Genomic DNA, 15,304 nt, shown 5'->3' with positions numbered 1-15,304 from the left:
TTTGAACTAAATTCCTGGAAGCAAATTTCCAGTCTCAGTCTCAATCATAAAATGTTCATTTTGCCTTTAATATTTTTGCCATATCTGATGGCGTCATTTACCCTGCTAGCCATGTGAGCAATATTGCCTAATTTATTTATTGTACATTTGTTTTGGACAAGAAATCCCGACTTTTAAAAAGGAACGAGTTTTAGTTGAGTAAGAAAGTGAGTGATAGTGCTTTAATGTCTACTATAATTTGCAACTTCCATTTCTGATTTCTGGTCAGAATCACAATAAACTGACTAACTAATAATAAAACTCTGATATTTTTTTTATAATTTATTGTAATGTGAAAATTTCATATCAAGAACATACCCCTTAGGTACTTCCTGATGCAGCATATAAAAAGGCAAAGAGAAACCACACACCATAAGGTTGTGTACAATGGACATACTTCCTGACCAGTCGGCTTTTCTTCCTTTTTCCATTTAGAAAATAAGAGAATATACCGAAGTAGAACGTAACACACTTTCAAATGCCATGCACATTATCTAACAGAAATATGTGAATTTGAATGGAATTCTTATACATGAATAGTTCATGCTATTCTTAACAAGATATCAGTTAGTCAAACAAAATGAAAATAAACTGAGAGCAATACAAAAGAAAATAATTAACGAGTAACTATTAAACAAATGTAAATTACAATTAATAGAAATGAGATGGTCTCATACAACTGAGGCAATATTTCAAGATGTCACGTAAGCTGTCACATCCATGTAATATAAAGATGAGAATGTTCAAGACATTCTTCTGCTTCTGTCATGTAAACACACCCTTCTGTCCAAACTTTCTCAGTTTCATTCTCAGTGAGAAATATATATACAGATGTTCTCTGGTAAAAACTACTGAGCAGGTTCTTTTAAAACAAAGAAGGGACTCATATTATATCATGACCAAATGGTAGGAGAGAAAAGGTAGGGCACCGTGACATCCTCACAAGGAAAAATTTAGACTCAACAGCATTTTCCAGTATCTTTAAAAAATAAGTTACTTTATATTTTATAACACATTAAACTAAAATAAGATTTTTTCCATATTTCAGTCTGTTACGCAGTAATTTTTGCAGTACATTTCACAAAATTCACTGGAACAGATGCAGTCATTGCTTTCACACTGTTATGTGAAATACTTCCAAGATACAACCGTAAAGCTGTACTGCCACATTTGTAATACTTGAGAACTTAATATCATAGCTTGTTCATTTGCAACACCGTTTATTAACTAAATTCAAATCTCTTTCAACTGTTTATAACTACAAAGTTATTAGCATCAACAAATCTGGCACAAGGTTATAAAGTTTCTTTAGAATTTTTTTTTTTTACTAATGTCATTCACCATGGATTATAAGGCCATATTGTGCAGATAAACTGCATTAAATACCCATTCTACTATGTGCATAAGTAAAAGCTATTAAAAACATTGCATAACTTTACCGTGAATATGCTGAAAGGTTCAAAATTAAACTTCAAGCAAACAGTATAAGTCAATACCTAGATAAAAGCTTGATAAAGAGCAGTTATGTAACAAAATATGGCATTATATTTCAAGTCGTGCAAGTTTTCATTTATTGCCCATATACAATAATGTTGAAAAATATATGTGCCATAGAAGTTTTATTTATATATATATTGTCTGATACCAAAATCTGCAATTCATCTGTCTGTTTATTGAACATGGAAGCATTAGTTTCACAGAAAAAAAGAACAAATAGAGTAACTGGTGTCAAATGATCATTGAAATAGAGCCCTAGTCTTTCCCTGTCACAATATTCCTTCCCCTTTAACTAAATTATCGCAAATAACTTGTCACTCAATTCCATTTACACAGCGTCTCACACACACACACACACACACACACACACACACACACACACACACACACTACCATTCACTCAAATATGCAAAAATCTGATGCATAACTTGCACCTCTAGCTTCTAGAAGAAAGCACCTGTGAATGTTCTTATTTCTGTATTTCACTCAGTTTTCATTAATCACATTATCAGTTCATAAGTGAAATGTCTGATTGCCGCCTACAATGTTTCATGCAGTAACCACTGTTTCTGACAGGGAAGCAACAATACAGCCTTCATTGCACCCATCCAGGTAGCATTCAGACTATATGGATTGTATACAATAATTCAATGTAGAGTGCTGGTAAATCCACTGTTATGAAAATCCTTGCTGCTCAGATAGTTGCCCTTTCTTCCACTGTCTTCTCAGCTCTTCTTGTCATGTTGCAGATAGATAAAACCACCTTAACACTCACTCTTCTTTAATAAGCCAACTTCAATTTAATATTTAAACAATTTATTCGATTACTTTCAGTACTTTACCTATGGCAATAGTTTTACCTGGAAAAAAAAAAGAAAAATTAATCTGATATTTTGAAGAACACACTCACATAACACTATTTTTAGTTTGTTATTTGGCAGTGCTATACAGCTTACAAAAATTTTGTCGCTATCAGGGAGATTAAGGTCCAGCTTAATATGAACAAGGAAGATAATTACTGTAAAGCCTAATGAAGGTGTCCTGCTGATTTCACATTCTTTAAGCTTCAGTCAACAACAGGAAAGACTGTCACTCTATTAATGTGAGGGTGGCTATTGTGTTTGATCAAAAGGTTCCTTTGATATTTCCCGATAAAAATTCCAAATATCCCTGAACTAATGTTTGTTATGTAAAGAGCAGTTTTTGCTTTATTATTTTTATCAAAAGTTCTATCAGGACAGTAGACAGCAGACAAAGAACACCCATGGCCAGCACCCAATTCCTGCTGGTATCCTCTAGTCTGCTGTTGTGGTACTTTATTACACCCAAGTTATCAGATATTGCAGATATTGATGGTCCCAATATCAACATGGCTTTCCTGAAAGAGTTCTTAGCTGCTGAAACCGGGAAGTTGTGGCCTGCTTTACGTCAATGGTGCATTCAAGGGCAGCATTTCTGCAATTCAAGGTGACTATGTACTCTACTTGAGTGCCCTTCACGAATTATTAAAAGATGTACCAGCAGAAAGAGCTCTCTATTCTAAATCTTGTGGCTCTTATACTGTTAGGTGGTTGAAGAATTCATATTTACCTCCTTTGTCCCTCAAAAAACAATGATAATCAATCCGCACATCAATATCAAGAAATTCATTGAGGGCATACAGAAATTCACTAAGTATGTAATGAAGAACATACCTGAATGATAATGCACGAGCTACTGAGAAGTCATGAATTTTGCCAATGATCCACAGTTTAGCAGCTAATGTCTACCTACTCCACCGAGAAATTCAATCTGATGATCCATTAGTTCTGTTTCTACAGAGCCCTGGCCTTGATTTTGAAAAATGTGACGTAATTATTTATGAAACTATTAATGTTGTATAATTTTGCCCCGATACAACTGTAGGTTGAAAGCACTGACACAACTGAAGCTGGATAAAAGAACTGACAATCGAATTGCTCCGGTTTCGAAGAGAAAGTAAAAGCATTTCTGGAAATTTTACTGTGTAAAATATGGACTCATATGATGGCAAAATCTACAAGTAGTCTAGACTGCACCCTTATTGTTAATAATTATGATGAGAGTCTGAAGTACTTAAATAAAATTCTTTCAATACTTTTGGAAAAGTCACCTTTGCTGTTCTATAGGTGATGCAGAAATGTGCCAGATTTGTGAACTTCTAACTTGCCCATAAGTGAGAGATGCACTGTGCCTTATAGTGGTGCAGAAAACTGATGATTTCTGAAGATTCCTTTTTGGGGAAAAAAGAAACATTCATGTAAGTAGGTGTTAATTAAGACTGCCTCTCTGATGGCAATATGACTGTAGATCAAGGCATCTCTTTAAACACAGTGACTACTTGACATTATAAATGAAGAAGCATCTGGTACACATTCCTTCATTACTGTTATTCTTCACTATGCGATGTCATTGTGAAACAGCCTTAGATATATCAGACATCCTCACAGGAACACATGGCGAAGTGTCACGTAATATCAGTAGACTTTTGGCAGAAATGATGCAACTTTTCTCAAAGCAATGCTTTAGATGTTACAGGGATTGTTAACTTGAAGCACAATATTCTAAGCTGGTGAAGTACACTTTGCAATGAAGTTAATAAGAAAGAACCAAAGCCTGAATATCCTGTTCTAATCCAAAAAACATGGGCATGTTCACATATGAATATGCATTTATATGGACTTTTTAAATTTAAAGCACACCTTTGCATTTGTGGGAACGACAGTTCATGGCTACATTACAAATTTTCAGTCATTTTTCACCCTTATACTACAAACTATGCAATGGTGAATGGATCTGGAGCCAGAAAATGAAGTGCAACAAGATTCCTGAGGTTGATGAGAGCACTGGAGGGAGCAACAAAAATTGCAACTTTTCTTTACGCAACTTAACAACCAGTAACAAAATGACTCCACACATTTCCTTCCATCATCAAACAATCCAATTTCGCAATACAACACCTAAAATTGTTTCACTTATATCAGGTAATTCTTCCACATCTCCAATATGGGTGCTACTGTTGTATTTCCACATAGAAGTCATAAATGCTAGTTACGATGCGCACTGATAACCATCGGCTTCACAACTGCATAAATGATGCATGGTTTCATACACATACAAGGCAACTAATTATGTTATGATGACTATATCTCACAAGTAAACAACGATGAACAATGAAGTGGAAAGATTGCTCAGAGGTCAGGCAACATCATTTACATAAAAGCATGCGGCACATAAAGACACAAAAGCGTATAAATTAAGGAAGTGATAATAGCGATTTTTGGAGATTTATGTGTATTAAAATGTAACTGCTGTGAAAGGCAACATCAGACCCTGTATTTATACTTCTCATCTGAATACTAACCACCACTAGGCAAACTGCAGCAATCAATATCCACTATTATTAGGACTAAATGACTAATTGGAAAGCAATGAAAATTCACCTGTAAATAGAAATGGCTGTATCTTCAAACTGTGCAAAGGAAATTTTTTTTCTAATTAATGTCTTATTTCTATGAATTTTCAAAGTTGACATTTGCCAAAAAATGTTCAAAAAAAGCATGCTTGTTCTTAAATATTACCAATGTATGTACCCCATTTTCAACGAAAATACGATATTCATATACTGAATAAAAGTAGACATTTCCACAATTCATCAAGACGTAACATGTTGATGTTTGTCATGCAATGTAAACAAAATCTCAAATTCAGAGGCCAACCATTATGAAATGGATAGTAGTACACAGTTTTTATCTACTGATTTGGTATGTTCTTTGAGCTGTATACAGGCCTAACAACTTCTAATAACTCTAGACTTATCGTAGTAGCTTGTGAGCGTCGGGGAGAAGAGTAAAGAAGAATCCAAAGGCGGCAAAGTCATTCTTTTTCTGTAAGACAACATTAAGACAGAAAAAATATAGCATAAGATGGCAAATCTTAAATGCTGCAATAATACATACTTTTCATGTGGTAGCTCATTCATAGTAACATTCCCATTTTCACCATAATAAAAATATGATATAAAATCTATGTTGACATAAATTCATAAGAAATCATGCCCTTGTCTGTTTCTTCTTCATTTCCCACCATGTAGTAAACGGCTGTCATATTATATCAATGTCTAGAGGATAAGAATATGAAAAGGGCAGCAATAAAAACAGTAAAATTTCTGTTAATAACAGCCCTGCATTAGGTGACTTCTCAATTTAATAACATCAATTTTCCATGAGCAACATACAATACAGTGCAGACAAGAATTTATGTCAGAAAAATATGTTTTAACATAGTGAGAACTCCATGATAATCAGAAGTAACAGCAGATATGCCACTCATATAACACTTCTCTGGCCAGGTGCAGGGAGTAAAAGTAAGATTGTGCTGCAGGAACCACAAGAGGGAAGGGCCTATCTTCCCCATGGAGTAATTGATGCACGATTACTGGAGATTGACGCTGAAGGGATTGAGTACTCAAGGCACTGCCAATGACCTGGCCATAGTAGTGGCAAAATCTGATGTCACTGGTATGGGATGCAAGGAGGGACAGGAAAAACTGTTTTATTTTATGGATAATTATAGTGTTACTGATTTGCCAATCTTGTTATTTTCTGTCAATATTAGCTTTATTTTTTGGCAACATTGGTATTAGTTTTTGGGGGCTGATCTTTCAAGTACTGCATGTTCCTTATTTTTGTCTAATTTCATTGCTTTTCGCTGTTATGTTGGAAATGAAAGTATATACATCAATTAATATTAAACCATTTAAATCTAACCAGTTAAAGAAAACTGGCATTCCAACCACAATCTTTGTGGAAGTATTGTTGTAACATCAATGTTCTCCTCTGAGATATTATGCCCCCCATCTGTCAAACTTCACTATAGTATGAAAACGAACGCCTACAATGATGTCCACATGTAGGCATCATATTTGTATTGCTCCAGAATATCTTACACTGCTGATTCTAGTCATTCTAGGTACACATAACAGAGTTTGCCATGTAAGCATTAATAGAGTTCATCCCATGGCCGAAACAAGAACCTAGGGCTATGAACATAGATTAGATGGATCTGTGGGCATGAAAATTGTTAGCCTAACTTGAATGTGCAACACAGTGCATTTCACTGTTTCCTTCACCTCTGCCTTAAGTCTTCATCCCTTCATATTTCTCAAATGTTTGTTCTCTTAATCACCGAATATTCATCTCTCCACTATAACGAAATAATCTTCACCTTTTGCTTAGAACACAGGTAATAGTTTTATCCTACAACATCAGATTTAATGATATTTTTGTACAGCAAACTGAACCAAAAATGACGTGATTTTGAGAAATCATTAGTGCAGTGCATCAATTAACTGCATATTATTGTGCTATGCAAATATAAATATGAAAAACACAAATTACAGGAAATTAACATCACAAACACATAAATTAAGATGGTGCCAGTGTGGTTTGCTGCTATCAGCCAAGTCACAAAAACTTATTTATGGCTACGAAACATAACGCAGATTGTTTATTTCAATATTATTTTTAAACAATGGAAAATCCAGGATGGTATAATGACAATATTATGAAAAGGATAGTTGCTACTCACCATATCGAGGAGATGCTGAGTAACGGATATGCACAACAAAAAACTATGAAACACATAAGCTTTTGGCCAAAAAGACCTTCATGGGAATCAGCCCCCCCCCCCCCCCCCCCCCAACACACACACACGACCACAGTTTCTGGCAGCCGAGGCCACATGTTGTGCGAAAGTGTTGGGAAATGAACCCCGGTGACTACAACTATTACTGGAATGGAGATTGCTCAAGTAGGGTATTTTCATGTGATGTCACATTTAGAGCCGTAATTCTTGACATAGAGAAAACTGCTACACTTAAGATTTACAACATATTTAAACGGGAAAAAGGAAAAATTCCGAAGTTTGCGACAATATGTAAAAGCAGACAATTTAGCGTTATGTAGCTAATAATCACAGATTTCACATCATTTTTTGCTTTGTAGTATATGTGAAATTTTCCTGTCCCTAGACAAAAGTGATCATACTCTTTCTGAACCTCAAAATATGAGAGGTGATTGGGGACTAAGTTCCTGGATTTTATCAAACGTGGAAAATCCAGGACGGAATGTAACAACATTATGAGAAGGAAAGTTGCTACTCACCACACAGCATATCTGCGACTCAGCATCCCTGCTGTATGGGGAGTAGCAACTTTCCTTCTCATAATATTGTTTCATTCCTTCCTGTATTTTTATGTTACATGATTAAGGTAGCACACTACGGGCATCAGGGAGGGATATCACATCTAAAATTGACAACAAATGACAGTTGATCACATGACAAGTTTACATGAAGCAGCAGACCACAACCTGAACAAACTGGCTTGTTCGTACAATGGGAAGTCATATGTTCGAACTGTTGGCATTTGAAGCACCACATAAGGATAGGAAATATGGCTTCGCATCAAAATAGATCATGATAACTTTCTCAGGCAGGAAATCCTGTCAAAGCAAGAATGAATACTCCAGGGCCAACCTTGTTGTCTAGTGGGCCTAGATACGAAGTGGAACCTTCACATAATTCCTGATCTGTACGCAGTGTAAGTCCCAGTGAAAAACTAAGCCCTGTCCCATGTTCAGGCTCTTATAGGGTGTTACGGTAACAGGTGCTTCACCAAGTTTCTTGCAAGAGAGTAACATTCGGGAATGGGTAGGATTGGCTGTTTTGATTAAGACCAAACCTCTCTATTGTTTCTAAGGGAACAGATTTCTCCAAATGCATTTTCAGTATTATCTACAAAGACACTAGACCCATTAAGTAAAAAGAACCCTCCATCAGCCCAGGTGTGCACTAGGTACTGAGGGTAGTATGTTTCTGCAGTCCACTTTATTTTGTTTTTCTGCCATTGTGAGGCCAAGGAGTTCTTATGGAGTAACCATCTGCACTGAAGCATTCAGCTGTGTCTGAAGAGAACTGCTAGAATATCACAGCCAACAGTTGATAACTTTAGTTTTTTCACTATACAAGATAACCGCAATGATGCCATCAACTATGAACAAGAATTCTACCCACAAGTGACACACAGGTAGATTACCTGGCCTCATGGCCACAGCCTGCAGCCCCAATGCTCAAAACAAATGTGAACCTATTCCTTGGTACATCTGGGGAGATAACAGCTTGGAACCATAATATGTTCTCTTTGTAGTCTGTGGGCTACCAACATAAAGTTATCCAACAGCCCGCCTCCATAGACCAGCTACCATGCTGGTTCATTGCTGAATTTTTGGGTGTGGGGACCAAACAGGAGCTAATTGAAATAAATGCTGTAAAATAAATAAATTTGAAAAGCCATAACTGATTTCCTACATACAAGCTAGATTGTCAACAGGAAGTAGGTGCTACAGACCAACCCTGAGGAAAGATGTAGTACTGAGTAACAGTGCAGCACAGGAACAGAAAGAACTGTAATGACATGAGGCCTCCATGCTTGTTATGAACTGTGTGTGTGTGTGTGTGTGTGTGTCTGTGTGTGTGTGTGTGTGTGTGTGTGTGTGTGTGTGAGGGGGAGGGGGGCGGTGATTATTTCTTTTAGTGAGTGGAGGTAGAGTATTTCTAACTAGATAACGTTCAGACACTAACTAGATAACGTTCAGGCAATCTCTATTAATTTTTAGCAACAAAACCTTCAAAAAGAGACAGCAGATAGTCCTGAAAATAGGATCAGAAAGATCTACAAAAAAAACTCTATGATGAAAAGATTTATAAGTATTTCTTTTTTCCATTGTGGTTGCCTAATGTATGTTCAAAATATGCCAAGTTCAAAATGACAATATATGTTTTCAATTGTCAGCTGAGTTTTGGTGTTAGAATGTGAATGGAGTTAGTTAACTGGGACTAACCACCTAAGAGCAACTGCTTACTAATAAACAGAAAACAAAAATAATATGAGAATAATACAGTACTGCAAAATACTGGGCGAGGAAAAAAAAGAGAGAATTCAGAGCACACAGCACTCCATCAGACCACAGCCTTTGGAAAATGATTATTCCTCTCCTCACTCTGCTCGTTCCGACTAGTTTTACTTCCTATGTATGTATGGTTTTACTGTTCAATGGTTACTTTATACAGTGACAGATTAACACTACTCATTCTGTATACACACATGGAAACCCATTCCACATAAGACTTGTAGCAGCTCATTCTGATCAGAAAAAAAGTTACAATAGAAAACAGTATTGTCAGTACAGTTAGGGAGTAAAAATGTCAATATTGATGGGAATTAACCCTATTGTCCACGTAACCCCCCCCCCCCCCCGACACACACATATATTACAACATGCGAGTGAGACAAGTCTAAGAAAGACTACAAGGGATAGGCAAAATAATGCGAACAATGGTAGTAATGGGATGGTTGTGTTTGATGGTCAACAAAGCAAGTAAGGCATGTATTGCGCTGGACTGTGAGTGTTCAGTATGTACTAGGCATCAGTGCAGGTTGTTTATGAGTAGTGCACACTTTGTACCTGCTTTCAGAGGCCAAGGTCAACATGGAATGAAAGACCTAACAGAGTTCCAAAGAGGGCAGATTGCAGGTACCCGATTAGCTCGAGCATCAGTAACCAAGATAGCCAACTTATTGAGTGTTTCAAGAGCAACTGTTTCAACAGTCATGACAGCCTACACAAAACATGGAAAGACATCATCATGTAAATGCAATAGTGGGTGCAAATCAAAACTAAATGACAGACATCATCAACACTAACCAAATTTTGTCAAACCAACACAAAACTGCAGTGGCTAAGGTGACTGCAGAGCTCAATAGCCATTTTCGAGACCCCGAATCTATCGATACTGTCCAGCGAGAATTCCACAAAGCGAATGTTCAAGGACGAGCTGCTATACCAAAACCATTAGTGACAACAACTAATGCAAAGCATAAAATATGGTGTAAGGAGCGTAAATGGTGGATGGCTTATCAGTGGAAACACATCATATGGCCCAACGAGTCAACGTTTTCATTATTTCCAACATCGGGCCAGGTTTACGCCTGGAAAACACCAAAAGAAACCTAAAATCCTAATTGCTTGAGTCCAACGGTTAAGCATGAAGGAAGAAGTGTGATGGTTTGGGCAACCATATCATGGTACTGTGCTGGTTTCATCATTACTCTCAAAGGCTGCGTTACAGCCAACGTTTATGTGAACATTTTAGATGATCAGGTACACCCCTTGATTCAAATGTTGTTCCAATAATGATGCCATATTTCAGGATGACAATGCACTCTTTCAGGGGACCAGGACAGTACTATCGTGGTACGAGGAGCATGCAACTGAACTGCAGTATCTTCCCTGGTCAGCACAGTCCACAGACTTGAACATTATCGAACCCTTGTGGCTGGTATAGGCACGCAAACTCTGGAGCAGGTTTCTGCCTCCCTCGTCATTACAGGAGCTAGAGGAGGTTCTGATCAAAGAGTGGCATAACATTCCACTGGAGACTATACTATCATTATATGCCAGTACTCCAAGAAGAATCGCAGCTGTATTATGGGCAAATAGGGGTCCAACACCTTATGAATAAACCATTCCCAAGCAAGTAAAGGTGTTCACATTATTTTGCCTATCCCCTGTATGTCATGTCTAACAAAGCTATGCCCTGTGTTAAGTAGTGCAGTACACATGAACTATCAGATTAATGATAGCTTCTACAGAAGAAAGAGTTTTCAATACAACTGAGATAAGTAATAAGTGAGTCAAGATATTATTATATTACACTGAAAGCGGGCTTGTAAACCGTATGCAATCTTTCTTCACGAGCGGTGACTATATTCTCAAATAATGAACACACAGATGCTTGAAGTCACTGTATTTATACCAGTATTTGATTGCAAGAGTTTATTTTTACGTCTAAACCTGTCTCAATCAGTAATGTTCATCTTCACAATAATATCTCTGCAAATATAACTGTAAAAACAACATATAATTTCTGCCGAGGTGTCGGCAGCATCAGAAAATACAATATGTAATAAAATTGAAGGATAAAGTTTGTGGAAGACCCATACAGTGGGGTCTGTGATGATACTGCTGCTAATTTGAAGATGGCTGCTGTCAAATGAAACTGGTCATCAAATAAAATTTAAAAATCTCTTGGCATCAAAGACTGACACAAATACTGCAGTTAAAAATATTTTTCTAGCACTGGCACATAAAGTATACTGTTTTTTTATATTGATTAACAAAGTAAGTGTAACTGAATTCAGTGTGAATACACTGTTTTAAATTTGGCACAATTTACTAATGAAGGTATCTGTGATCTTTTACAGAAGAGTTTGACCAATGACTTCTCTATTCCCACACTACTTAGAAATATGTCCAATTTAAAATTATAGTTCCACAATACAAACTTGAACAAAGGAAACAATGTACTGCTCATATAATTTTTAAAGCAACTTACCTTCATCTCTTAGTGTAAACCTTCCCATCTGGGGAAAAAGTTTGAATTGTTCCATGCAAATAACACCTGCACATTCTATCCTCATAATAGCAACTTGGTCTTGCTTCACAAAGCGGGGCCTTGTCTTCGACTTTTCACCAGTTTTCTTGTCCACCAGACAAATTAAGGCCTGGAATAGATTTTTCCCCAGAGTGTGTATTATATACACATAACTACACAAGTATTAACTATTACAGCGATATAATCATGAATATGCATAGCATTACCATTTAATAATGGATAAACGTGAAATCTTTCAAAATTTTATTTACATTAATTTTACAAGTTGATCCCAATTTCAGTTTCATTTTTAATTACTCTCTATACTAAACAACAAGTTAAATCCAACTCTGCTTTATTCGTACTTTCATTTCATTACTTTAATAATCTACATACAATCAAGGATATCCACAGCTGGGAGCTGGGGGTGGGGGAAGCTGACCCGCGCAACCCTCCGCCCCAGCTCTTGGGAAAAGGAAAAATATATTGTTGTCAGGTGTATTTCTTTCAGGAAAATGATTCAAAAGTTGGTATAATCAATGTTTCAACTGGGGCATTTTTAGGGCTACTTTCAAGTAGCCATTCATCTTCCATAATATTAAAAATACTTCTTACAGTCAGGTCTTAGCCCCTCCCTACAAACTATCGTATGGATGCCCTTGTGTATACAATAGTCTATACTACTGTGAAACTGATTACTACTCTCCCCTTCAGCTACAAGGGAGTGTGAAATGAACCTGACAGAAAGTAAGTTAAATGTCTCCATTTTGCTTTTCCATTGGATAGAGATGTTCAATGGATGTTCATAACATTTCATCTAATGAGAAAGGAGAGGGAAAATGTTAAGGACTTCTCAGATCAGAAGCAAAGTGGTGATTCAGTATGGCATTATATTTTTAAAGTTTAAATTTCACTGTAAGTGCTAACTACATTATTCTGCTGTACATGTATACTCAGAGAGGAAATGATTAAGTTTAGCAATACCTGATCCATGTTTTATATTATTTCATGTCTGACAGTATACATGCTCAACAGAATAAAAAAAATTGGAAATTTCAGAGCAATATCAACTTTAAAGATATAAGCCTTGTAATACAACCTTATGTCTACTGAGAAAAACAAATACGTCCAAAATACTAGCCAATATGTTATTAATGTGTAACACTATACAGTATGATTTATCTTGTGTTCCATTAAGTACTCTAAGCGAATAAATTTCAGTATTTAAAAAATACTTTATTTGTCTGAATCTTGAGTGTTATTGTTTCATCATATGGAATAATGCCTTTGTCCAAATGGTACTCTGGTCAAATCACGAGAAAATCATCAAAAGCTAACATCTTGATGAATATGGTAGATGATAAACAGAGTCATAATTCTGATTCTTACTGAATGCAGCTGTTACGTAAGTACAGGACTTTGGATTGTTGTGTAGCAGCATAAAATTTTAATTTGGCTATAGATCTTAGTGTATTAGGATGGTGCCAGTGTTCCCTATAAGCATGTAGTATTCCACGCATTTTCTGTCACAAGAATCAGCCTAACTGTCCCTACAGATAGTAGTTTTCAAAGCATCTTCAGTTTTGGTGAACTGTAACGACATAATTCCGTGTTCAATTTATTTACAATGGTATGTAGCACACTCGCAGTTCATTTACATTGGCAAGTTGTTCAAATATTTTACCACATTCTCTCTCAAAGCACTAACAAAGCTCCCACAAATGCTCATACTTTAATTCCACAAACTGCATGCACAGTACACAACTCATGATACTGTCAGATTACAGCAAATAATGCATGATAAGGCTTGCTGAACCTCAATAAGACTGAAACATTCACCAGTGTCTTTCAACATTACTAAGCATTTCACGTCACTAGTTTTGACTTATAATCCACTCTCTACATGCTTATCCCAGGTGAGGTGCTTCTTTAACTAAGGTTACAGGACAGACAAACATGCATGTTCCTCACCATAACGAATCATCACTCTACACTAATATCGATGAGTTTCACACAACCAATGGGAATACGGAAGAAGCATCCCCATAGAATGTGGTAACATTCGGGCATTCCCTGGGCAATAGTGTACAATTGGCAGCTGATTCTTCCACGCCAGAGGTACCAGATATCAACCTTAGTGGTTAATGCACCACCCATATGGTCCTCTCTCAGGGCTGAAGTTAACAGTTGTGTCAAGTAACTCTGGACGGCATAATATCAAATAAAGAAACACTGTTAAACATACTATGTCAAACGCACTGCTGTGATGTTATCTGTGTTAAACACACTGACAAGAGTAGCAACCAAAGGTGACAAAGAGTACTAGGAATACATTTGGTAGCAGAAAGACCTCACGGAAAGTATGAGAACACTATATTCACCGCTACGGTCGCAGGTTCGAATCATGCCTCGGGCATGGATGTGTGAGATGTCCTTAGGTTAGTTAGGTTTAATTAGTTCTAAGTTCTAGGCGACTGATGAATTCAGAAGTTAAGTTGCATAGTGCTCAGAGCCATTTGAACTATATTCACAAGGCCAGAACAAAATACATCACCTAACACTATCATGGGCAACAATGATATACAACTATCACCTGAAATATCAAATCGTGTCATAACACATGTCTACAATCCACCGAGTGTTCCTTTCCATCTCCCTGAATCAATAGCTGTGCAAAAGGGGAATATTAATATTACTGTGGATGATTTCAATAATTATGGCTGCTTGGCTATAGGAATATAGTGAAAACAATGAAGAGAGCGAAACTGTGATTATGCAGGCACAGTCAAGCCACCTGCCCTTTACAGATGAAAGTAAGTTACTTTTAATTGTAGTAGGAGGAAACTGCATACAGTCCAGGTCTCTCTCTCTCTCTCTCTCTCTCTCTTTTTTTTTTTTTTTTTTTTTTGGGGGGGGGGGGGGGGGGGGTTAAGGGCGCTCAACTACTGAGGTCATTAGCGCCCAGTCACAATTGTTAGAGCACATAGTAAAACTCAAGGAGGGGGGGGAGGGACACCAGAAAGTTCTTACAAAGATGCAGATAAAATAAGTGAAAGAGTTAAATGTCTTTGGATAAGCCAGTCAAAGTAATAAAACGAAGAACACGAGCAGCTGCTCAAGCGTCGTCAGTTAAAATATCCTGTAAAGTAGATGGCAGAGACAGGACAACACGAGATTGACTAAAACGGGGACACGACAATAAAACATGGCGCACTGTTAATACATGACCACAAGGGCACTGCGGGGCTGGGTCACC

At 36.9% G+C, this 15,304-nt stretch overlaps 1 protein-coding gene across 1 annotated transcript in view; it reads right to left on the bottom strand.

Moving 5' to 3' along the window:
- Nucleotides 1–1,007: 1,007 nt before the first annotated feature.
- LOC124776219 (eukaryotic peptide chain release factor GTP-binding subunit ERF3A) overlaps nt 1,008–15,304 on the bottom strand; it is a 71,062-nt gene continuing 56,765 nt past the window's right edge. Inside the window, exons 9-10 of the mRNA XM_047251074.1 lie at nt 12,010–12,178; nt 1,008–2,396 (exon numbers count right to left, since the gene is read on the bottom strand). Coding sequence (XP_047107030.1) covers nt 2,353–2,396; nt 12,010–12,178 — 213 coding nt within the window. The 3' untranslated portion in view covers nt 1,008–2,352. The remainder of the gene's footprint in view (nt 2,397–12,009; nt 12,179–15,304) is intronic.

Source organism: Schistocerca piceifrons, chromosome 2 (assembly GCF_021461385.2).
Source record: "Schistocerca piceifrons isolate TAMUIC-IGC-003096 chromosome 2, iqSchPice1.1, whole genome shotgun sequence".
NCBI lineage: Eukaryota > Metazoa > Arthropoda > Insecta > Orthoptera > Acrididae > Schistocerca > Schistocerca piceifrons.
The sequence above is the reverse complement of the archived record's forward strand: the minus strand, read 5'-3'. Positions and strand labels throughout refer to the sequence as shown.